General features: G+C 42.8%; 1 protein-coding gene across 1 annotated transcript in view; it reads left to right on the plus strand.

Moving 5' to 3' along the window:
• Positions 1-24,558, plus strand: part of PLCL2 (phospholipase C like 2) — a 202,605-nt gene that overhangs the window by 149,652 nt on the left and 28,395 nt on the right. The window contains exon 4 of the mRNA XM_046002602.1: positions 6,801-6,876. Within this exon, the coding sequence (XP_045858558.1) occupies positions 6,801-6,876 (76 nt within the window). The remainder of the gene's footprint in view (positions 1-6,800; positions 6,877-24,558) is intronic.

Genomic DNA, 24,558 nt, shown 5'->3' on the forward strand with positions numbered 1-24,558 from the left:
TCTGGGACAACTTGCTGGACTTGGACACTTTACTGAAAGAAAACGTTACCTCTGAATTTTCAGTTTTGAAGTCACGAATCCCAGTGTTCTTGTATTTGATTCTAAAATTCATCAAAATTCTTAACAACTTCTTTTTAAAATATTAAAAAGAAAGGTGGTGTTATTAACTCAGAGAGACATGACTTTTTCAAGAGCCCAGAAGTGAACACCAAGGCTTACAGATTCCTGAGAGAATTCCCTTCTTCTCTGTCCCATTCTCAGCATTAGCAAAGTGACTCAATTTGTACGCCTGTGTAGTGGCAGGCTTTAGAGACATCCGCACAGATAATTCTGACTGAGGGGAGAGTACTGCTTTGTACTGAATTGGGTGGTCTTCTGAAGACGTTGATCCTTGATTCACGTTTGCTGTTTTCGTGTCTGTTCCCCGAGTCCTGAGAGGCAAGTCCTGCTTTGGTCCAGGGTGGTACCTGAAGCCACACCTGCCGGCTGGGCATTCGCTGGCCACCAAAGCCTTCCATGGATCTCCGCGACAGCCTTGGAACCCGGGGGCGGGGGGTACCTCAGAGGTCGGGGCAGGCATACCATTTCTCTAAGCCTGTTGGCAGGTTTGAGAATGATGCTCAGTTACTTGAGTTTGTTATATGTCACAGAGTCACAGGATCTGTGTTAAGGAACAAACTTTTTTGTTATCTAGAAGTTCCCTTTTATAAGGACATGAGCACTTCTGAGACCCTGTAACTTCATTACAGATAGCGACAGCCAAGGCAGCAGCATGTGTGAAGATGGGGACGGGCAAAGCCAAGTCTTAAGTGGAAGGCATTTTCGGCCTGCAGCTGACGTCAAAGCAAGATAAAGGGGAAAATCTAGAACTCAGAAAATCTTATGATTAAACTAATTTCACCCGAGGACTTGAAATTATTGGCAAATTGTTTTTGTAATTCTCAAAATCTATGTTCCTGGGATGAAAGGAGATTTGGTGTACTGTCCAAAAGCAGACATAAGATCCTTCTATAAAACTAGACTTGCTTATCGTAAAAACACAATTTTCCTACTTGATGTGCAAATTTCAAAACATAAAATTAAGAAGCAGTCTGTAGAAATCTAGTGATATAAAATATATTAGTATAGTAACAGTTCTCAGAACCATATCCATAAATGGAGAAGTTTGCCTTACACAAATAGAGGAGTTACTTTCAAAACAGAATATTCTTACGAAAGGCATTTCTGGTTTCTGTCCAGCTTAGTAAAATATGAATTTTTTACTTGCCTTTAGTTGAAACATCCTGCTTTTCATCTGCTTGAGTCTTGTATTAAACCCCTAATTTATATATATATTAGAGTTGATCAAATTTATGAAATGGGTTTCTGGGCTATGTTAAATTCATAGATTTTCCTAATGCATTAGTTCCAGAAATTTGGGGAGTTACTGGTAACTGGACACTAATAGAAAATCTATTAGCAACAACTACCCAAAAGCATCTTGTACTTCATAAATAATATGAGCTGTCCTCATGGGAAGTTACCAGGGTTAGCAGCAGGATGACCTCATTGCTGAGCCAAGACCCATAGCTCTGTGTTTAAAGGGATCAATGGAAACGCATTTGCATTAATGCAAATGATGCTTCTAAAGCCAACCACTCTACTGGCCTTTATTACATTGACATATTCATGTAATATATACAGAGAAAATAATGTAACTTAATATAAAGCAGTTTCTCCTTTTGACTCATCTGTTGATGTCACTCCCCATGTATTTGCTTTTGTCTACTCTGAAATGCTTATTCTAGTAGCTTCATAGTAAATGTAAATGATTTCTCTCTTATCGGATGAATTGTTAAGTGGAGCCAAGCAAATAGTTTATTGTTGTCATTTTAAAAGAAATGTTTTCCCAAAGCACTTTACAGAAATATTTTTAAAAAGACAATTCTCAGGGTGCCTGGGTGGCTCAGTCGGTTAAGCATCTGCCTTCAGCTCAGGTCATGATCCCAGTGTCGTGGGATCGAGCCCCGCATCGGGCTCCCTACTCAGCAGGGAGTCCTTTTCTCCCTCTGCCTCTGCCGGCCTCTCTGCCTGCTTGTGCTGTCTTGCGCTGTCAAATAAATAAATAAAATCTTAACAAAAAAAAGACAATTGTAGGTGGAAGTCAGTAGTAGAGATTATACCACCTACTGTGTGTAACACCTGTCAGGTGTTACTAGATTCCTTTCTGCTTTTGTGTGTCTTTCTGGCTGGAATGCCCTTTCCTCAGCTTTCCTTGTGCAGTTCTACTCCTACAGCAAGACACCTCAAAGCAGAGGCTTTGAGGTCAATCAGAATGCGTTGTTTCTTAGTGCCAGTCCCTTTGCCTGCCTAACCAGAGGACCTTGGGGAAGCAACTTAGCTCTCAGGCCCTCAGTGTTCACACCTGTAACACCAACACTATAAATACCCACCTCCCGTGGGTTTTATGAGCCTTAAATGAAACAGAAGTCATCAAGGACACACCTGATGCGGAGGAATTGTTCAATGGCTTTCATTTTGATTCAGTCCCTCAACACTGGTACTATTTATAATCATATCTTGTTCTAAAGCTGCAGACCTCGGCAGAGATGGGCCCCCACTAGATCTAATGGCGCTCCCCATATTGTCTGTGCTCCTCCGTGCCATGTGCTCTACATTCAATCCTAGCTGTGAGCTAATGAAGCAAGACCTCAGGCAGCTGGGTGGGCAGACCGGACGGTCCACCACCTGGCCCCGCCCTCTCAGCCCGGGCTGAGTGCACTGAGAAGAGCCCCCAGCCCAGAGAGCTTGCTGGGGAACACCCAGTGGGGTTCTCTCACTCGAGGACAATTTATGCAAATACTGCAGGAGTTGAGGATTACTGAACTCACTCTCTGGACAAGAACTATAAACTGTTTACTATACATTAACGTAAGTACCCACCCTAACTGTAAATATGTACCCTAAAACTATAAAAAGACACAAACTGGCAGTTCCTCCTCCCCAAGGAAGTGGTGAAAACATTTACTAACAGGTGTGGCAAGATGAATCATCTCTGCCAAGGTCTGGATGTGCTTTCTTCCTGCCTTCTCGAAGTTCTGCTGATTGTTTATTGTGGTGCCTGACCATCTCTGAGGCTGGTTCCCTCTAGAATACCCCTCCAATATGGTCTGCACAAACCTGCATGGTTGACTTCCAGACCCGAGAGGAGTGGCTTCTCGCTGTGTTTGCATTCTCCACCCTGGTGGAGTTGCGCCTTCATATTTGATATACTGCTCATAAATAAGGGGTGGAGTGTGTGCTCAAGTCGGGGCCGCGGGCAGAGCGTCAGCCAGTCGCCATGACACTGTTCCGGAACCCGGCCTGGGCCTGAGGGGAGAACCGAGCAGCACTCGGAGGTCTTCGAGGACGGGAGGTTTATTTAACGGCAGCGGGCTCAGAGGAAAGTGATCTCCAAAGGTCTGAGCTCTGAGCACAAGCAAGGGGGGTAATTTTTTTTTTTTTAATATTTTATTTATTTGTTTGACAGAGAGAGAGGTCACAAGTAGGCAGAGAGGCAGGCAGAGAGAGAGGGAGAAACAGGCTCCTCACTGAGCAGAGAGCCCGATGCGGGGCTCGATCCCAGGACCCTGAGATCATGACCTGAGCCGAAGGCAGAGGCTTAAACCACTGAGCCACCCAGGCGCCCCAACAAGGGGGGTAATTTATACACTTCTGCACTTTCGGGGCGCGTGCAAAGCAGAGCCCACAGAAGAACCGGGAAGAGCCCTGGGGCAGGGACTGGGGCTCCCCTGCTGGCTTGGTGGGCCACGTAGGACACAGCTTTTTCCTCTTCCACACCGTCAGTTACTCCCCCACTAGATAACCCGTCTGCCTACTGTGGCTTAGGCGTATTGACTTTGTCATGCCCAGTAGCATGTGGGCTACAGTGGCAATGCCACATCTTGTTGCCATGATTTTTTGCCCAGAGTCCTGGGTCAGCAGCTCCTCCAAATTCATCCGTAGCACTTAATTCGGGGGCCCCCACTCAGAGGACCTCAGTAAAGATTGAGCCTTCAAGAGTTACAGAGCATCCGAGGCGGGCGAACTTCTCTCTCCAGACCCTTGAAATGGATGTGCTGGCCTTAAACTTTGCATGTATTTTATAAACCGAAAGGTGCATAACTGTGTAACCTTTGATGACACTTTAAACTGGAAGAGGCTTCTAAGAAGAATGTGATTTGTTGTTTCTCTCAGCTTCATCACACAAGGCTTTTCAAGTAAAACTAAAACTAGTAATGGATGTTTGAAACATTGCCGGTGAGGCGTGCTCATCCCGCTGATCTTAGGCTGCCAGAAAACGCTCTGCGGATCAATGGGGGAGTCCATGGTCCCATCTGCTTGCGAGTGCCTTAATGGTGCATCCTTTCATTTACTCCTAAAAGACAAGGTAGTGTCTTTTATTAAACTCGTTTTATAGGTAGGAAATTATGGCTCATGATGTTTAATATCCTGGTCTAGATGGCAAAGCTAATGAACAGCAGAACCAGGATTTGAGCCCATAGCAATCTGTGCTCTTTCTGTCCCCACACTTCCCCCGGTAAGGGTGTGTTCTGACCACCTTTCCCCCACAGGTATGCGGGAGCCCGTGCCTAATGCTGTTCTGTTCTCCTACATTCCTGCTCTTAATTGCTCCTTGTCCTGCTATCTGCTTCCTGACCAGGTTCCTTTCATTGCTGGTATTTTTTTTCCCTCATTTTTCCTATTTGCGTGATGGAGGCACAGTTAGCTAGTTCTTTGATAGTGGGTTGTGACAACCACCATCCTTGCTTAAAGAAGTCCTTGCTTCTTCATATCTGTCATTTTGGCTTGACATCAAAGCTGAAAAAGGTTACTGATGACGGTATGAACCTTTTCAGTATGCAAATGATGTCATGGTATGAATGACTTTATATCAGTGTAATTGAGCTCTTAACTATTCATTTTTATCATTGCCTGTTCAATATGTCAAGCTATAAAATAGAATATTTTAAGTTACAGACATGACTCAGATCTGGAAGAATGAATGTGAAAATACTGAATTCCAAAGTGTGAGCTCTTCCACTGGAATATAGGCTTCTTGAAGATAGGGGCTATATCCTGTATGTCCCTGTGTCCCCAGTTCCTGCTCTGAGCCATGGATAGTGAGTGAAGGCATAAATGAACACCTGTGTTGGCCTTAAACCTTTTGGTGTTCACTATAATTCTCTTAGAATGGTAGACGAGTTGATAAGTGCTTGTGACTCATTTGAAGGATGTGGTGCATTTAAGAGGCACGTTGATTATGCTCTGATTTGTAATTAGTCGAAATAGAGTGTTCTTTCTTTGAATTATACAAATAATCCAACCTACATATATTTGGTTTCTAAAAAATAATGACTGTGGCAGTTAGTGTTAAATACTATAAAGAAAAACAAGGCAGAATTTAAAGAAACAGAGAATGATGGGTGAATGTTTGTTATTTAAAATAAAATGGTCATGTAATATAGATGGGTAATATTATAATGCAAAATATTTGGACATTTAAATACAAAAAGTTGAAATCTATAATTAAGGTAAGCATCATAATCGTACCCAATTATGGTACAATTTTGATACAAAAAATGGCTATCCCATTTTCATAGTGATTTTAGAGCCAAAAGGATTACTTCAGACAGATCTTTTCCTAACATTTTGGTAAGTAAAATAATCGATCAGCTGTGTCCTTATCCTTTTCCTTTTCTTTCTTTCTTTTTTTTATTCATTGAAGCTTGCCCGCTAAAACAAACACGTGTAATTTGGAATAAGAACTCAAAATTGAATCTTTTACTTTTATTTATTTTCTTTTCAAAATTAAGTCTTTTAAGATCATTGCTAGGAACACTAAAAATACTAGTTTGAGGGGCACCTGGGTGGCTCAGTGGGTTAAGTCTCTGCCTTCGGCTCAGGTCATGATCTCAAGGTCCTGGGATCGAGCCCCACATCGGGCTCTCTGCTCAGCAGGGAGTCTGCTTGCTTCTCTCTCTCTGCCTGCCTCTCTGCCTACTTGTGCTCTCTGTCAAATAAATAAAAAATCTTAAAAAAAAAAATACTAGTTTGAGTGATATCATTAGTGATGCATTAAGTAAACACTGTATTAAGGGGCACCTGGGTAGGTCAATTAATTAAACATCTGGCACTTGGTTTTGGCTCAGGTCATGATCTCAGCGTTGTGAGATCAAGCCCTGCATTGGGCTCTGTGTTCAGTGGGGAGTCTGCTTGAGACTCTCTCTCTCCCTCTCCCTATCTCTCCTCACCTCCACCTTGTGCTCTCTCTCTAAAAATAAATAAATAAATCTTTAAAAAAAAATAAAATAAATGCTGTTTTTTTGATCCTCATGGAAAGTTTTAGACTAATTTTCAGATGAAGGCATTTTAGCTGAAATGAGTAAGGTGTGTAGGTGGCAGAGCTCTGTAAGATGCTGCTGAAGATTTTGTTAAAATGAATGACTGAAAATATAACTTGAAACACAGATCAGATGTGTATACATATTTCTTTGTAGCTTCTCACACCGAAACCCCGTTCAGCATTGACACAAGGTTCAAATTCAGTGTCGTACAAGCCCAACTATGAAACACGATACTCCCAGTCTGTTCGAACCACTACTTGGAAGGCAGGATTTTCCATTTTGTACATACACGTTTGGACTGAGTCAAGGGACGTCAGATTAAAGAGCCTTTTGCCCCAGCACCTAAGCCTGTTTGGAGAAGATAGCCCCCTGCTCGTGCGTAGATGGCCGCTTGGTCGTCGGGTGTAACCCTGTGTCTGGGTCTTCCCTTTGCAGATGATCCAGTCCCTCAAGGCCGTGATTGAAAATGCAGATGCTGTGTATGAAAAGATTGTACATTGTCAGAAGGCAGGTAAGTGAAAGTTTATTTCTTTTCTTTAAAATGAAATTTATAGCATCATATATTTATGTCCTTAAACTATTTTATCTTTTGCTGGAAAATGTATCCAGGAAATCAGATGAAGAATTATTTTTCCATAGCTAAAGAAAATACTAATTCACTGCTTCTCGAGCCTGGATAACAAACTCACTTGGGGGAAGCTTTTAAAATATACTGACGCAGTCTGGGGTGTGGTTGAAAAATTCCTAGCTGTTAAATGTCCCAGGTGTTTCTGGTGAGCAGCCAAGATGGAGAGCTGCTGCGCTGACCTCCTTCTCCTCAGCTTGCCCTATGCTGCTGACCCCGCTTTGTTTCCCCCATGACCTTCCAGCAGGCGGTTGGATAGGGTGAGTGGGGCTTGAGCAGAACTCTCTCTGCTGTAAGTTCTTAGAAAGGAGAGTGGGCTTCGGTTAGTGCCTCTTGACACTTTTTAATGCACTGGCATGTTCAAATGCTGATGGATTCATCCATTTAATATCAAAATGTTATACCGGATTATAAAATGCTACATCTGATGAATTTTAGCTGAGATAAAACCAAAAACTCAAGTGTTCTGCATTGTACTAAGAAGAGACAAAATGGAATTCTTTCAATTTTCCTATTTTGTTAGGGCATCATTTTGGAAGATGTTAATATGGAGAATATTTGTAATGCATAAATAACAATATCTGTCCTTAATTTCTAGGATTTCTGGTTGCTATTCTTTTTTTTTTTTTTAAGTCTTTATTTTTTGTAATCTCTACACCAAGTGTGGGGCTCCAACTCACAGCTCTGAGATCAAGGGTCACATAATCTTTCAAATGAGCCAGCCAGGCGCCCCTGGTTGCTATTCTTTAACATCAAGGGACTATAAGTACCACTTAGTCTGAAAAAAAAAATCATCTCTTATCTCAGAAATGAACTTGTTAAAAATAGATCAAAGACAAAGATACATGTGACAGTTTTCTTTTTTGGTGTTTATTGAAGGAACATTCACATTAGTGACTAACCAACACACGAAAATCCTCATCTTGTTTTATTCATTAGCAAAGTGATCTTTTTACGTCTAGTCCTTTCTGGGCTAATACTCTCCACAACCGCAACTAGAATGAGATACTTCAAACACCATTTTTATCCTGTCACTGTTGTACCAAAATTATCCTGTAGCTGACTAGAGTCTGTTGTATCAAATCTAAGCTTCTGACTTCCCATATAAGGTTATCTTCTAACGGGCCAGCCCATTTTGCCAATGCTATATAAAATTTGTTAGTTAAATCATCTGTTCATTCATTTAATAAATATGTTTTGAACTTCGGCCATACCGAATGTACTTGTAAGATGTACTTGTAAGAGCTGTCACATACCAAAATATTAAAAAGTAAGCAAGATAGTTGTTTGCCTTCTAGAACTTTTCAATTAAGCAGGAGATTACAAAAGTAATCACAGATACTCAAATGTATTGAGTACTTATGCTGTGTTACTCGGGAGTCTGAATTTGGTTGGTGGGGCAGTGGGGAGCCATTGATTTTTTTGAGCAGAATAGGAGAGAACTTGAGCTTTAAGGTGGTGATCACAGTTCTGTGTGCAGAGAATTTTCATGGGCAGAACCCAACTGGGAGGCTGCTGGGAACAGTGAGAAGGAAGAGAAGTGACAGTATGCATCCAGCCTGGCCTTTGGGCAGCCTTTCCCACTTCTCAGTGTGTTTTTCCTTAGTCAGATTTTCACAAGCCTCTCCTCTGGTAAGACTTCTTTCCCCTCCTCTCGACCAGTCTGTACATTTCATCCTTTTGTCTCAATGGTCTACCAGGAGACCTTTGTGATTGCAGGAGTTACGCCACCTAACCATTCTATTCAGCCCTGCAGAATGTGTTTGGTTCAGCTCACAGAACTTCAGTGACTGTGTGTCTTATTAATGTGTTCCCTGTCCTTTAAACAGGCTCGTGACCTGCTGTGCCACGGGCTTGCATGTTGACATCTCTGTATTTTACCCACGGCACCTGTTCTCACATTCTACACAGGGTAGTAGAGTACTGACTAAATGTGATTTGACTTGTATTAAGTACTCAGTTCTACTCAATCCATGTATTGTCATGAGAATTGTTTACCGTTAGAATCTGAAGCTGCATTTATCGGACAAAAAAGAACTATTTATTAACAATTAGAGTTATTGTCAGTTCTTTGCGACTTCATTGGTTTACGAAATGTGATTATTTCTAGCATAATGCAGCTTTCCGTTGTTGTTGTATTGAATTTCAGTGAGGGATATATTTGCTTGTATTTAAAAAGCTGAAGAGTGTTGCCTATTAAGAACTTTGCTTGGAGGGCAAACAGGAATAACCACCGTGTAATGGTGCGTGTTGCCCTGGGCTGGAAGACCCTGAGAAGCACACAACAACGATTATCTTTTGGTTTCACAGCTACTGCTGACCGCCTACACAGCCCTTCTGTTATCCCAAGTGCTTATTTTAGAGTCCTTGATCTTTTGTTTCTCATGTTTACAGTTATCGGAAGGGCATATAGTCATTAGTCATATGAAGAATTGCTAATTTGTATTGGGCTCAAAAACATTTGCACAAGATTTTACTTCTGATAAATAATTTTGTTCTGTTTACAGAACCTTAATCTGACAATGACAAAATGAAGATACAGGTACCCAAGTGCTGTAAGTGAGGATTCTTTTAGAAGCATTTCAAACTTCTAAACCCAGATTTATATTCTTATAGATAAACTTTCATCCAGACAGCTCCGTGAAATATGGAATCACGCGGCCACCTCCAGCCCATGTTCAAAATTGTGCCCAGTTTGAACAGGTTCAGACTCCTGGCTCTCTGGTTCTTTTTTTTTTTTTTTTTTTTGAGATAGAAATGGATGTTGCTCATGGTGTTCTTAGGAAGAGGGGGTAAGACAAGAGAGGAATTCTAAGAAGTGAAGACCTCCAACCAGGGTGGGCTGGGATCCTGCAGACCTTGGCAGGCAGACACATGGCCAGAAGCAACCCCCTTGCTGCCTGGGTGGGCAACAGTGTAGTCCTTCTTCTGGCAGGAGAATTGATTCTACCCTCTTTCTGAATGACGGGGGAAGATCAAGCTCTAGATGAAAGAAACCCCAGCCCATCCCAGAGTTATTTAAATAGAAGCTCCTTTTCTAAAAGCTCTAAGGGATTCTCATGCATGGTAGGGTCGCATCATTACCTAGTGAAGTGGGATATAAGCTAAACTTCCAAATAATGAAAGCTTTTGTTACCCTTCGTTTTAATCCTTTTAATGGAACACTTTCTATAACAGATTCTGTAGGTCCCTGCTTCCTTAAACTTGCTTTACCAAACATAATTTGAACTTTCACGACCGAGGGTCATTTTGAGAGGTATCTGTTACGATCTTGCAGTTTAATGGCGAGTCCCCCAGGAGCCTGTATGTTCCCAGAGGACCCCTAACCCGCTCTGCCTGCTCAGATCCTGTTCCAGGGTTAATGGTTTATTCGTTACTTCCATTCAATTTTCACTTCCTACTGCTAATTTGTACTGTATCTGACTGCCTATTAGTACAACAACGCTTTTTTTCCTTTCTAATTTGCTGCTTCTAGTCTGCTGAGCAGTTGGCATCTCCCCCGTGGCCAGACTTGATAGATTTGTCTCACTAAACACAGGTGAGAGCTTGACGCATTCCCACTCAGAGACAACAAGCAGAACACTGGGCCAGGCCTGCGTGTCCTGCATTTGATTGCTCCTTTTTTTATTCTGCAAACTCCTCGGATCTCAGCGTGTTCCTAGGAGCTGGGGTTACCAGAGAAGCAACCTGTCACCACCCATCACTTGCTTTGCTCACATCAGTGTCTTACCCAACACAGTAAACATAAAAGCAGCCGAAAGATTTATCCTCAAAGCACCTCGCAAGTTTGCAAAGGGAGACCTATAACTTCTGTTTTCATTTATGTCAGGGTGTTTCTCACCTGTGTCTGACAGAAGTAAGAGGTTCTTCCCTGGGGACCCAGAGACCTGTGTTCTTATGCCTTGTGTGTGCCGTTGGGTTAGTGACTACCCCTCTCCGTCTCATTTTTCTCCTCCTGAGTGATACTGGAGTACATGACTCCCTGCTGGCGCAGCGGGTGCTGAAACACAGTGATCTAAGACCAGCTGTCTCATTAGCAGTTTGGGAATGGGTTGCTTACAGTTACTTAAAAAGATGACAAGGTTAAACAAGCAAACAAGGAGCCCCATCCAGTGGCATGGGGACACTCAAATTGCAGCTGCTCCGCGTGAATTTCAAGTGGGAAAATTAATGCCTAACATTGAAGGTGCAGAGTGACCTGAGTGTGAGACACGGACCTGGAGGTGGACCGCAGAAGTCCTCCAGGACGCTCCGCATCTGTACTCTTCCTAAAGAACGGAGACTGAATTGACAGATTCTCCCCCAGCCACTTCATTTAGCTCGGTTAGTGAAGGCATGGGACGCCAAGAAGGTGCAAGTCTGCCCCACCTGCCCTTTTGTTCCCCCAGAAGGAACCTTCATTGCTGATCAGGGAGAGTGAAGAGAATGATCACAAAGGTGACATATAGGCCCAATTCAGGGCAAAAAAATTCAAAATAAGCACCTCATACCCGGAATCCTCTGCCTTACCACACTTCTCCATCTCCTGTGCCCGCCACTCTGTCCCATTTTAAGATTCCCACAACCACCAGGTACTAACAGAATTCCTCCTAAGTGTGCTCCGAATCTGCTGGGGATGCTTGTTTTTTAAATGCTGTTCCTTTGCCTCACCACCCACAGTGCATCTGTGAGGATCAGCTCAGGAATTTGCACCTGAATGAGGACATTCAGGTTTTTGAGAACCTCTCTTTGGGGGGTGGAGCAGAGCAGGCCCCCTCTGGGGTTCACACTCCACAAAGGGAGAAAAACTGTTCAGACACAGACATGTACTTGGTCGTGTGATTGGTTGGCAGCCAAGTTGTCTTCTCCAGGGGTGGATCACTTTTCCCGAACATGCCTTTCGTGGGTGAAAGTTCTCCACAAATGAAGGGGAGGGAATTGGGGGGCAATGCTTGACCTTCCTGAGATACCTGTCCTGTGAGCAAATCCCAAAGCTATGCTTTCTTATCACTTCTTCCTCCCTCCTCCTTTGTAAACCCACAGAGTCTGAAAGCATCACTTTTGATTTAAAAAGGAACTCTCCGGATCATCTCCATAGGACAGGGGTCAGGCTGCTATCAATTCTAGCACTCCTATACATGGGTTTTTTTGTTGTTTTTTTGCTACTGTTCTATTACACTTGTTTATTAAAGCTGAGAAGAACCACAATTCAGATAAAGTCCACAGATAAATCGAAATACCAGAAGCTTGTGTGTGTGTGTGTGTGTGTGTGTACACCTAATCGATATCTTTGGGTCTAAAATAAATAGTCCAGATGATCTCTAAGGCTTTTTCAGCTCTCAAATTGTATGGTCTACAAGTCCCATAATATAATAGAAATAAGGCATTATAGTGAGCAAAAGTGAGCAAATGCATTCTAAGAATGTTTAAACAATATTCAGAGATATGTCTTCTTACAGGAATAAGGAGTTTAAAGCAACTTTAATTAACCTGTATTCTTTCATTACAGGTCAGTCAGTGCCACGTCAAAAACATGTCATTATACATGTTAACATAGGATAGGAAGAACACAGTTATGCATTTGTGAAATGTGTTCAATGACAAGATACGCTAATTATTTATTAAAGTTGCAAAAAAAAAATAATAATAATGAAAAGACTTGAAGGAATGCAGGATCCATGGAGGCAGAACAGAAGGAACAGGGCTTTCTAGGTGGGCCGAAGTGTAGACGGCCTCATTACCGAGCTGTGCTTTCTGCGCACATGAAATCTATCGCCCTGGTCTAAAGGAAGTACTTGCTTCTGGAAGCAGCAGAAATTAGGTTTGGAAATAGAGCTTGCTTCAAATGATGGAAGCCTTTTAATTCAAGGATAAAGTATTTGGGGTTGCCTTTCTAGACCAGCATTTCTCAAAGCTTGATTCAAGGAACACTGGTCACTCTCCTCAGCAAAGGATCTAATCATCAGCTTTTCATAACAAAACTTACTCCCCTTTGGAAATTCTCAGTACACATTACTGTGCTAAATATCCTCCAGTTTAGCTCAGCATGTCCTGAACTTACATTCTTATAAAGCCCTTGTTTCGAGTTCTGTCATTTGTCTTGAATACTTTAGGAAACTGCTGTAGGTGGTGGGGGTGGGAAACAGTTTGGGACAGGCTCAGGGACTCATTGATTGACTCATCTCTGCCCTTTGCCCTCCACATTCAGATGCTCCTTCCAGCAAAGGAATGTGGATGCTTGCAATGTGAGAACAGGAAGGAGTTGACTGCGAAGATCTGTGTCAGGTCTGGTGAGCATGATCACAGTAGGGCGTCACTGCTATAACAAATACCACCGACAGCACTGTTTATAAACAACAGAAATGTATTTCTCGCAGGTCTAGAGGCTGGGGAGTTTCAGATTACTGTGCCAGCAGATTTGATAGGTGGCCGGTGATGGTCCAGTGACTGGTTGGTAGATAGCACCTTCTTGCTGTGTCCGCAGGTGGTGGGAGGGTCTAGGGAACTCGCTGGGATCCCTTTCATAAGGATACTAATCCCATTCATGAAGGCTCTACCCTCACAACCTAAGCACCTCCCCCAAGTCCCACTTCCTAATACCATCACACTGGACATTAGAATTACAAAATATAAATTCGGAGGAGGACACAAACATGCGGACCTTAGCAGATGGTCCAGTGGAAAAAGGTAGTAAGTTGTTGAAACAACTATAATGAAGCTTGGGATGGAGTCAGACTTACAGATAGAACTGCTGTCATCCATATGGAAGAGTTACTTGCTTGGATGAGCTCTCTAAGGAACAAGGGGTTGGGAGGGAATACTGAAAATCCAGGGACATGATTATGAACCTCTAAATCAGTACTGGGTATTTTACTTTAACCTCAAGTCGTAAAAGCATTCCTAGCACACCCCATACCAAGCAGTTGGCTTACTGTGTTTTCTTGCAACTTGAATATAAACTCCTTGGGGCAGGAGTTTACTCATCACATATCCCAAACGCCAACAACAGTGCCCAGCATTCAGCAAATATGTGTTGAGCTGAATTGAATGTTGAATGCTGCACTCATTTGATCATTCTTTTATTCACCAGACACTTACAAGGTCCTTACTCCCAGTGAGACAGAAGCTGGGGACTTCGCTCCCTGTCCCCAGGGGACTCAGGCAGAAGTTCCAGGGACAGGCCTGTGAAGAGAGCCCCACCGCACAGAGTACTTCACATGGTAGCAAGAGGGCACGCCCTCCACAGCACACCCTGCGAGCAACTCCATCCTGGGTGATCAGCGAACGAGATCTCAGAACAGGAGCTGAGTCCTGCGAGTGGTTTTTCTGGGAATAAGGCAGGTCGGGATAGGAATTCCAGGCAGGCAGGCAGGAGGGCATGTGCAGGGTGACACAGGACGGCCCATGCGAGCAGTGGCTGTGACAAATGCAGGAGCAGCAACTGTGGTTGGATGTACGGGCAGGGACAGCACAAACCCGGAAGCCTGGACATAACCTTGAACGACAAGGAAAAACTTGATATATCGGTACTGCATAAAAAGAATTCTATATAGCAAAAACTATCAGAAGCAAAGTTGCAGCAAAAACTACAAACAGAAAAAATGTAAACGATACATATCACAAAGGACTAATACCCCTGCTCTGTGAGGAACCCCTCAAATCAGTAAGAAAAAAGCCAACAACCCTATATTCTTTGCAAAGAATTTGAACATAGTGCATGATAACAGAACTCAGAAGACTGAAAACAGAATGAAAAGATGTTAAGCCTCATTTGACAAAGGTGTAGAGCTGTTCCAGCTACAGGGAATACAGTCATGAATAAAAAGTCTAAGCCCCTGCCTTCGTGAAGCTGAGATCTAGTTGTGGAAGACAGAAAAGAAACGAAAAGCAAATAGATAAAACATTTAGGTGTCAGGCAGTGGTGAGTGTTTCATAAACAAGAGGCGGAGAAGGGGAGAGAGCTTGCCAGGAGAGCAGGCAGGGCGGCGTTTTTAATTAAAGTCCTCACTGAAGCCCTCAGTGACTTCTGATGGGAACATGATTGGAGGTGGAGAGCAAGCTTTCCAACCATCTGGAAAAGGGATGATCCCAGGAAGAGGGGCTGTGGAGGCAGAGGCCTTGAGGTGAGGACGGTCCATGTGTCAGAGAGGTATTAGTAGCCAGTATGGCTGCAGTGTCTGCAGGACAGGGAGGGATGGGGGGTGGGAGGGAGGGAGGGTAGGAACCAGCATGAACAAGGAGCCAGAGCTAACAGGAGGCCAGACACATGGGCTGGCTTTGTTCTCAGCAAGGTGAGCAGTCTTCTCCTGGGTCTGAGCGGATGACTTGAGGATAGGGTGTGGGGGCAAGAACAGCAGCCGAAGACCATTCAGGAAGCTTTCACAACAATCCAGCCCCATCTGTGGTTATGGTTTGATGGGTGGTAGTTGGGTGGAATGAGGCAAAATGGTTATATGCTGGATATTCAGCTATATTCGGGATATGTAGATTGGATGTGGGTAGGAGGGAAGAAAGAGGGAAGTTAGTATGACTGCAGGATTAGGGGCTGGAAAGTAGATACTTCTCTTCATAGAGGTGGGAGGACTGAGCAGGAGAGGCTTGAGAGGGAAGGGCAAGGATTTGGTTTGAACAGGGTAAGTTCTGCCTAGTTGAATTCCACGTCTAAAGTTCAGGTGAGGGGTCCAGACTGGAGGTAATGAGTTTGGAACCCATAAGCACAAAGTGATCTTTTAAGCCTGGAGACCGTCGTCATTTAAGAAGTGACTGAGTGGAGAAGACGGAGCCCTGGCTCTTCACCAGTTAGGTGTCGGTGGGAGGGGTTCCTGTGGAAGACCAAGCACAGGAGGTGTGGATGCAGCCAGACAGGCAGGAGGAGAACACTGTGATCTTCTAGAAGTTGAGTAAATGAGGTATTTCAAGGAGATTCCACTTTTCACGCATCAGATCCAAACGTTCCATATCCAAGACTGCAAAGTTCCATCACACAGGGGTCGTGATGGCTTGGTGAGGCTAGAGGGGGAAATGATACCTGTCACATTGTCGGGGGTCCACACCTGGGGAGGGCCGTATGGCAGTAAATGTCAGATTTATAAGTTATGTACACGTTGAACCAACAATTCCATTCTCTGAGAGTTTATTGTACAGATACGATCACATACTTGGGGAAGGACAATGTGTATAGAATTTTCTTTGCATCACTGAGAACAGGCTAAATGTTACCCCAAGGGCCCTCTTTAGATACATTCTGATAAATCCACATAATAGAACACTATGCTAGCATAAAAAAGAATAAAATCTAAATCTGTATATATACATTCTCCTGCCCCCAAAGGTGCTATGGATTATACATGCACAAGGAAGATCTTATAAATACGTACAGGTTAAATCTATATATTGTTTTCAAAGTCTAACAGTGTGTGCTGTTTGCCAGCATTTGTTTTAAAAGGTGGGGTAGGAGACTAGGGCCCTGTGTGCTTGTGAGGGTGTGAGTCTGTCTGGGAGGATTCGTAAGGGGGAGTCGACAGGAGTTGTCTGATGGGAAGGGGGCAAGAAGACTGGCGGATGGGGAAAGGAGAGAGAACTCCGTGTACCAGTTTAGACTTTTTAAATTGCTGAGTCATATCACAGTAATATCTGTTCAAAAATTTAGATAAGAAGAGGTACAAAAAGCAAGGGAGGCACAGACAGGGTAAGGTGAGGTGTGCCGTGGTGATCCTGTCACACTGAGCTAGAGAGACAGGATCCAATTTAAGAGTGGCAATCCGGGGCACCTGGGTGGCTCAGTGGGTTAAAGCCTCCGTCTTCATCTCAGGTCATGATCCTAGTGTCCTGGGATCGAGCCCCGCATCGGGCTCTCTGCTCCGCGGGGAGCCTGCTTCCTCCTCTCTCTCTGCCTGCCTCCCTCTCTGCCTAGTTGTGATTTCTCTCTGTCAAATAAATAAAATATAATATATATATATATATATATATATAAACCCAGCTTAGTTTGAATTTAAAAAAAAAAAAAAAGAGTGGCAATCCACGTAAAGGTGTCCTAGGTTTAAAAAGAAACTAATCTTTGAGATAACTGGGGTGAAGAAGGCCTTTTTACTTCTCAGCAAAATGAAATGGGGAGGGTCCTGCTAACTGCCTCATGGCTCCTGTGACTCCAGCCTGCGTGCTTCACGTGGCTCATGGTAAGGATGGTGGCCCGGCACTTGGATTCCGCACAGGCCTGAAAGTTATGCAACTTCCTCTCACCTCGATTTACCCAGATGGAGCAGGCTGGCAGAGGAAGGAAAACCTCCCTCGTGCAATTCATTCACAAAGTGTGCCGCTGTGGATGTGGCATTCCGGGGATCTTGTCATCCATCTGGGTTTCAGGGATATATTTAAGAGACCTGGTTTATCTATCCCACCTCATGTGGAACGGGATTTAACAGCTCAGAAATCCATCTTAAAATAATTTGGCTTTTGTTTATGCCAAGATGGGAAAGAAGGCCAAGAAAAAGAGACTACCGACTGGAACGGTATGAAAAATAATTAGGCATTCCCATGTCTCTGTGGGGATTATGGTGTAAAGGCCCACGTGTTAGCAGTACACACAAACTTCAGGCCCCTGGAGTCTGGGGGCAGAGCGTAGAGTTTACAAAGGCTGTGTATTTTAACGGGTGCTATAATTGAATTAGGTGGAAAAAATAATCAGATAACCGTATTTTGTGTTCAAGATACTTTGATGTGCCACAAGGCACGTGCAGAATGTGCTTATTAAGGTACTTTTAGTACTGTTGATAAATCATCCTCTTGAATGAGGTCCCAGATAGACCTGTGTTATATGGAATTCCATCTTCCAGGAAATATCTCACTATACCCAACTTGGGAAATTTGAAATAAAATATAAATATGTATTTCTTCTGTTGCCATTTGAAAGGTTTTGCACTTTGCATGTGGTTTCTATTTTCAACACATAAAAAAATATTTTTGCACTGGTTGTGTTCTATGATAAAAGTTTTTTAGGGCAGGAAAGTAAATTTTCAGTTGAAAAACTAATCTTTAAGTATATAAGTTTAAGGGGCACCTGGGTGGCTCAGTGGTTTAAAGCCTCTGCCTTCAGCTCAGGTCATGATCCCAGGGTCCTGGGATCGAGCCCCACATCTGGCTTTTTGCTCAGCGGGGAACCTGCTTCCTCTTCTCTCTCTCTCTCTCTCTGCCTGCCTCTCTGCCTATTTGTGATCTCTGTCTGTCAAATAAATAAATAAAATCTTAAAAAAAAAGCATATAAGTTTAAGATCAATATGCCTTTCTAAGTATTTTTTTTTGATCGTATTTGTTTCTAAAAATATTTAGCCTTGGGCTACATGGTGTATTTTAGAGTCATATCATTTAAATCAGTAGAGAAAATCCCAACCAGAATGTTTGAAAGGTCATCTGCTTTATGTTTGGCAAGAAGAAATGGCATTTGTTTTAATCGAAGAGGAAATGATGCCATGTTTCTTGAGTCTCCCTTCCCTTCCAAGCAAAAGCCTCTTTTTCATATCTTATTTATTGTATGTTTCATGTATTTTTACATTCCTATTTTACTTTTATGGCTGTTTGGCTTTCATCTAAGTTTATCTGTGATAGGAAGCAGGAAACTTAATAGAAGCTCCAATACGCCCTATTCTTTGCAGTTTTAGTAATGTGCTCAGTTAATTGTATCATCCTGGAAAAGTTATACTTTTTTACCAATTTTTATAAAACATACATAATCTGTTAGCTTTACATTTTATTTTTGGTCATAAAGCTTTAAGCCCTTCCCAAAAGAAACTCTTTAAAATATTTAGATTATAAAGTATTTTGAAATAATAATTGGAAAATTATATGAAACCAATATCTACGTGTACAAAAAATTTTAGCTGTTTAGATTTTCAAGAGATGACATGGAAAGAAATGACAAATTTCCAAAATTAGTTCTTAACGTTAAAAAAAACAAATCATAGGGGCGCCTGGGAGGCTCAGTGGGTTAAAGCCTCTGCCTTTGGCTCAGGTCATGATTCCAGGGTCCTGGGATCGAGCCCTGCATCAGGCTGTCTGTTGCAGGAGGAGCCTGCTTCCTCTCTGCCTGCCTCTCTGCCTACTTGTGATCTCTGTCTGTCAAGTGAATAAATAAAATCTTTAAAAAAAAAACAACAACTTTAAAAACAAACAATCAAAAAAAATCCAAATCATATACTTTTGTGTGGCCAGACCAATTTTTAAAATTTAGTATTACAGCTAAAAAGGAAAGATTAAATGATTTATTCAGTGTCCACTGTGGATGCCTGACCCTGTTCTTTGTTCACATGGCCTATGTCTTCCATTCCCTTAGACCAGGATGGAACTAAACTCTCACAGAAGTCACCTGAGTTGGGTTTTCCCTTTGTCCTTTCTCTGCTGCTGGATTACCGCTCTTCACTTCCTTAATTCTCAAGTTCATTACCACCAAGGAATTCGAGCAGATTTTCTTCTTGGTTAACATTCCTGAAGAAAAATAATTCACATCTTTTCCCTGGAAACAGAAACCTGGAGTCAGGGGGAATCTAACTGTAGGTTCTTTGGCACAGAGTAGCCAGGGCTCAAAGACAATCCTTCTGGCAAAAGAGCGGTCACAGCGGGCCCGGCCAGGGCTGTGCATGAGACATGACCATTCTCTGCTTTCTGGCTCATTGCCCCCAGGCTTTTGTCCATGTTCCCGAGCACTTCATTGGGTTTGCGTAACAGATGCTCACAGTCTGCAAACTTTAATGCCTTTATACACACCATGTATTTTGACTGTTGAATAGTGTAGCCCATTGCAATTGGATAGCGTGTCACCCTTTTCAAAAGACAGTTTATCGGGGTGCCTGGGTGGCTCAGTGGGTTAAGCCTCTGCCTTCAGCTCGGGTCATGATCTCAGGGTCCTGGGATCGAGCCCCACATCGGGCTCTCTGCTCGGCAGGGAGCCTGCTTCCTCCTCTCTCTCTGCCTGCTTCTCTGCCTACTTGTGATCTCTCTCTGTCAAAGAAATAAATAAAATCTTTAAAAAAAAAAAAAAAAAAAAAAAAAAAAAAAAAAAAGACAGTTTATCTAGTTACTATTGGTTTTCAAGTGAAGTTTCCTAAAACTTACAAAGATTTCCATTTCTTTGGCCAGAATTAACTGTTATCTCTTGTCTTACTTGGGTGGCAACATCCTGGTAGAATCAAGGAATCCTGTTTCCTTCCCCTACCTTCGTAGTTGCCCCCACATATTGTAAATGTTAGTGAGGCCACACTTTCTTTGAGGCTCTTATAACTGCCATTTAGTGTAAATCAGACAAGGAAATGGGACATAACCTATAGGAAAAATACAAGATACTGTGAATAGCAACACATAGCCCTAAAATACACCGATTTATGAGTAAACTGTGTTGGTGGCATATTTGGAAGGTACCGGAAACCTACAGGGAAATGCAACGTTTTCCTGAAAAGAAAAATGATCCCACTTCTTTTTCCCTCCTTATTATTGGACTGGCTTCTATTTTTGAACCCGGAGATTGTTTTCACTGTGGGAATTCTTTTCACTAAGCCGTGGTAGGCATGCGTGCAAGAGCCCGTGACCCCTCCGTTTTCCCCAGCCCCTGTCTAGGGGCTCTCTCCAAGTCCACCCACCACTCTCATGCCACAGAAGCTAAGAGCTGTGTTTTGTAAGAACATTAGAACTCTTTGGCCTTAAATCTGCAATTTCAAAACCTCCAAATAATGATTTTGCAGATGATCACAAAAGAAATTTTCTCAAGATCAACAAAATTCTCATTATTTCAGAAGCAAATAGGATTTTTGTTTTTCGGGTTTTTTTTTTAACCTATAATTCATCAATTAGAAGTACTGTGTTTTAGAGCTAAAAAGCCCTCTCTTTCACCCCTTAATGCCCCAGGTGAATATACAGTTTGCACAGAAAGCCGCCTTGATGTGCCTCTTCCCACGTGCTGGCAGGGCTGTGCGAGGGGACAGCCCTCCATCATGTCTGCAGAGGGAGCGACAGCTGAAGAGCTCTATTCTTTCTGCTTTCTCAGAAGCTGGTTTGGGGGATTCTGCATCTTCTTACCCTTTTAAGAATCCTAAAGGCAGGGCGTCTGGGTGGCTCAGTTGTTAAGCTTCTGCCTTTGGGGCTCAGGTCATGATCCCAGGATGCTGGGATCAATCTCCACATGGGGCACCCTGCTCAGCGGGAAGCCTGCTTCTCCCTCTCCCACTCCCCCTGCTTGTGTTCTCTCTCTCTCTCTCTCTTTCTCTCTTGCTGTGTCTCTGTCAAGTAAATAAATAAATCTTAAAAAAAAAAAAAGGAATCGTAAAGACGTCACTTCAGCTAAAAGCTGGCTGTGAGGGCTGCTTCTAAACACTGGGTGGCTCAGTGGATTAAGCCGCTGCCTTCGGCTCAGGTCATGATCTCAGGGTTCTGGGATCGAGTCCCGCATCGGGCTCTCTGCTCTGCAGGGAGCCTGCTTCCTCCTCTCTCTCTGCCTGCCTCTCTGCCTACTTGTGATCTCTCTGTCTGTCAAATAAATAAATAAAATCTTAAAAAAAAAAAATAAAATAAACACTGGGCCTATGTAAATGAACAGTCCCCTCCCAGATCGCAGGGGCTTTCACTCTAAAATACAGGTAATACCCCAGCAGGTAGAAGGCATGCTGCTAATTGGTAAATGAGGAACGTGCAAATATATCTGGTGTTTAGTCTGTGTAACTGCATTCAGTTTGATTAATAGTGTAGTTAGTAGGAAGGCAGGATGTAGGGCTGAGCTGTGTAGGCTAACACAAGAATAGCTGGCAGAAGAGGCCAGGTCCCCTTTCCAAACAAAGGCATTCTGAGGCCCAGCCTGCATGCAGCGGGTGCCGTTGAGCTGAGGGGTAGTAGTGGGCTGGCATGCCCTGCCTCGCTGGCTCCGCCCGCCCCCTACCTGCCTGCTGGGGAGAGAGTTAAGCTAAGAGCCTCTCCTGAATCAGCATCCAGGATTCTTCTGGATTCTCAAGAACACTAAGGTAGCAGGAATCAAGAGCAGGACATGAGCAAGGGCTCCCTGTCCACCTTATGTAGCTTTCCATGGAATTGCTTACAATTGTACAGTAGGTTCAAGGGTGATCAGCACTACTGTAGGACTTATTTATTATCTGCTCCTTTTCTATACAGTCACTTAAGTGAAAAACACCAAGTGGACCTACTCAGGTTTTCAGAAATTTAAATTTTTCTGATTTTTTATTTTTCAGTTACTTTGTAAGATGAAACAATCCAGTCTTAAATGATCAGTTGGTTGTAATTTATTCAGTAAAATTTGACATTTTAATACATAGACTGTAGATGCCTCCTAAATCTCCCATGCATAGTGTCTGTTTCCTAGTACTAAAGTACTGCTTTGATAGTGTTCCTACAGAGTTTATTTTGGCCTCAATTTAAAAAACAGCTGTTGTTATGTATTCTTACAGCATCATTTTAATGCTGTTGCCCTATTTGCTATCCTGATGCCTCTAAACTCAGCCTTTGTGTTCCAGAACAAATCTATAAATATTTCTTTATGAAAGAGTTGCCGGTGAGTTGATAATATGAGCACTAGTTCCGTTACCTCAGATTGTTCCCCATAATTCTCGAAATCTAGTTTTTTGCGGAATGATCAGTAACAGGTTTAAGCACTGGGTTTTAGTAGAGCTCAACCCTGCATATAGTCAAATGACCTAACATGGTGTGTGATCAATAAATGTTATTCTCTGACCGATTGCCCACCCCAGCCTCTTCCTGGTGCTGGTTAACACCCATCTCCACCCTCCCCAAACTCTAATTGAAGAAAAGGCATTTTAAAGCAAAAACAACTTGGCTTCTTTGTGGGGGTTGGGGCAGGGGTGAGGGAGGTGCTAACTTAGTCTCAAAATTTTGCTTATTAGATTTTCATCAGTTGCTTTAAATCTCACTCTGCTCTTCAGACAGAATGATATAACTTATGGACAGAGAAGAGGTATATATAAGTTGTATCTTAATAAGTTAAACACTTTCTCATTGGGCTCATGTTTCTTTGCTGAAAATAATGTGGAAAATAGGAAGAAAGTTACTTAACATCTAAACTAGATAAGTTCTTTATACTCAATGTTGATATAAAGAACCAAAAAGACCTCCTGTGACACGTTAGAGTAGATTTCCTGATAATTTAATATCGAGGGACTAATGCAATTTGCATCTAATATAATTAGATTTCCTTGTTATGTATGGGCTGACCCAGTTCGAACACATAATCTCTATTGCTATCCCTCTGTATTCCCTTAGAACTGGGTCAGTGCCTGAGCATTCGCCCTTACAGTGCTCCACCTCACGGCGTCATTATTGGATACGCATAACATAGCATGAGCTCACATTAAAGGTAGGGACTCTTGATTAGAAATAAGGCATGGTAGGGGCTCCTGGGTGGCTCAGTCATTAAGTTTCTGCCTTCCACTCAGGTCCTGATCCCAGGGTCCTGGGATCGAGCCCCACATCTGGCTCCCTGCTCAGTGGGAAGCCTGCTTCTCCCTCTCCCACTTCCCCTGCTTGTGTCCTCTCTCTCACTGTGTTTCTCTCCATCAAATAAATAAGTAAAATCTTAAAAAAAAAAAAAAAAAAGAAGAAGAAGAAGGCATGGTAATTGGAAAAACCATGGGACATTGGGCTTGAACAAACCAGTATTCAAATCCTTACCTAGTGCTGTAGCCTCTCCAAGTTTCCTGTATAATACATGTAAAGAACCTGGCCAGTGCCTTTCACTTCCCTCAGTTGTGTGCCCTTAGTCCTTGCTTGTTAGTCATGTTCTATGGGCCAAGGTCAGAATCCTTTGATTTCCTTAAAATCAACATATGCTTTGAATCAGTAGATTAGCAGGTGTTTGCAAATATCCATCTATAAGTTATTAATATAAAAAAATTTTTTAAAGAAACCATTGTGTTATGCAGCAAGCTGAATAATGAATTATATAACAGTAGGACTGATTGTCTTCATTGCTTTTTAAAGTTTTGGGATATATATATATATATATATATATATGCATATATATTTTTTGGTCAGGTTTTATATTTTAAACATAATTTTTCCAGTTTTCTCACCTTTTTTGCATGCATTTTTTAAAAAGATTTTATTTATTTATTTGACAGACAGAGATGACAAGTAGGCACAGGCAGGCAGAGAGAGAAGAGGAAGAAGGCTCCTGCTGAGCAGAGAGCCTGATGCGGGGCTTAATCCCAGGACTCTGGGATCATGACCTGAGCTGAGGGCAGAGGTTTTAACCCACTGAGCCACCCAGGCACCCCCTTTGCATGCATTTTTTTTTTTTAAAGATTTTATTTACTTGTTTGAGAGAGAGAGAGAGAAAGAGAGCACGCGCGAGCACAGGCAGACAGAGAGGCAGGCAGAGGCAGAGGGAGAAGCAGGCTCCCTGCCGAGCAAGGAGCCCAATGTGGGACTCGATCCCAGGACACTGGGATCATGACCTGAGCCCAAGGCAGCTTCTTAACCCACTGAGCCACCAGGCGTCCCTTTGCATGAATTTTTTTTTTTTTTAAGATTTTATTTATTTGACAGAGATCACAAGTAGGCAGAGAGGCAGGCAGAGAGAGTGAG

The sequence above is a fragment of the Meles meles genome, chromosome 4 (assembly GCF_922984935.1).
Source record: "Meles meles chromosome 4, mMelMel3.1 paternal haplotype, whole genome shotgun sequence".
Lineage (NCBI taxonomy): Eukaryota > Metazoa > Chordata > Mammalia > Carnivora > Mustelidae > Meles > Meles meles.